The 500-nt window shown below is 62.6% G+C and overlaps 1 protein-coding gene across 1 annotated transcript in view; it reads left to right on the forward strand.

Annotated features, from left to right (window-relative positions):
• Positions 1-32: 32 nt before the first annotated feature.
• The window catches only part of WSB2 (WD repeat and SOCS box containing 2), a gene marked incomplete at its 5' end in the record, with an annotated part of 3,084 nt that continues 2,616 nt past the window's right edge, over positions 33-500 (forward strand). The window contains one exon of the mRNA XM_009334797.1: positions 33-162. Within this exon, the coding sequence (XP_009333072.1) occupies positions 33-162 (130 nt within the window). The remainder of the gene's footprint in view (positions 163-500) is intronic.

Consider the following 500-nt stretch of genomic DNA (forward strand, 5'->3'; position numbering starts at 1 on the left):
GACGGCGCTCAGCGCGGCTCCTCTCCACAGGACACCTCCTCTTCAGCCTCTTGGGGCACCAGGACGTCGTCAGAGACCTGAGCTTCGCTCCCAATGGAAGCCTCATCCTTGTGTCGGCCTCGCGGGACAAGACCTTGCGCGTCTGGGACCTGAGCAGAGATGGTAGGAGCATGCAGGGATGTCCCCGGTGCTAGGTCACCGCCGGCTGAGGCTGGTCTCTTCAGTGGGAAAGCGGGGAGAAGCCCGCCTCGGTAGGGGAGATGGTGGGAGAGGATCTTTGGGGACAGCGTTCAAGGCAGAAGGGCAGAGTCCTGCTGCACGGAGCAGAGCCGTCCTCTTCCAGGTGGGGCCTGGGATGTGCAGGAGGGGGTTGCAAGTAGACAGAGCTTGGGGTCTGCCCAGGGGAGCACCCCAGCCCCACGTGCATTCGCTCTTGGGAAAGGGAGGGGAGAGCTGGGGCAGGGTTCAGTGCTGCCTCTCATTTTCTTTACTGAAAGAGT

The sequence above is a fragment of the Pygoscelis adeliae genome, unplaced genomic scaffold (assembly GCF_000699105.1).
Source record: "Pygoscelis adeliae isolate BGI_AS28 unplaced genomic scaffold, ASM69910v1 Scaffold1142, whole genome shotgun sequence".
In the NCBI taxonomy this organism is placed as follows: Eukaryota; Metazoa; Chordata; class Aves; order Sphenisciformes; family Spheniscidae; genus Pygoscelis; species Pygoscelis adeliae.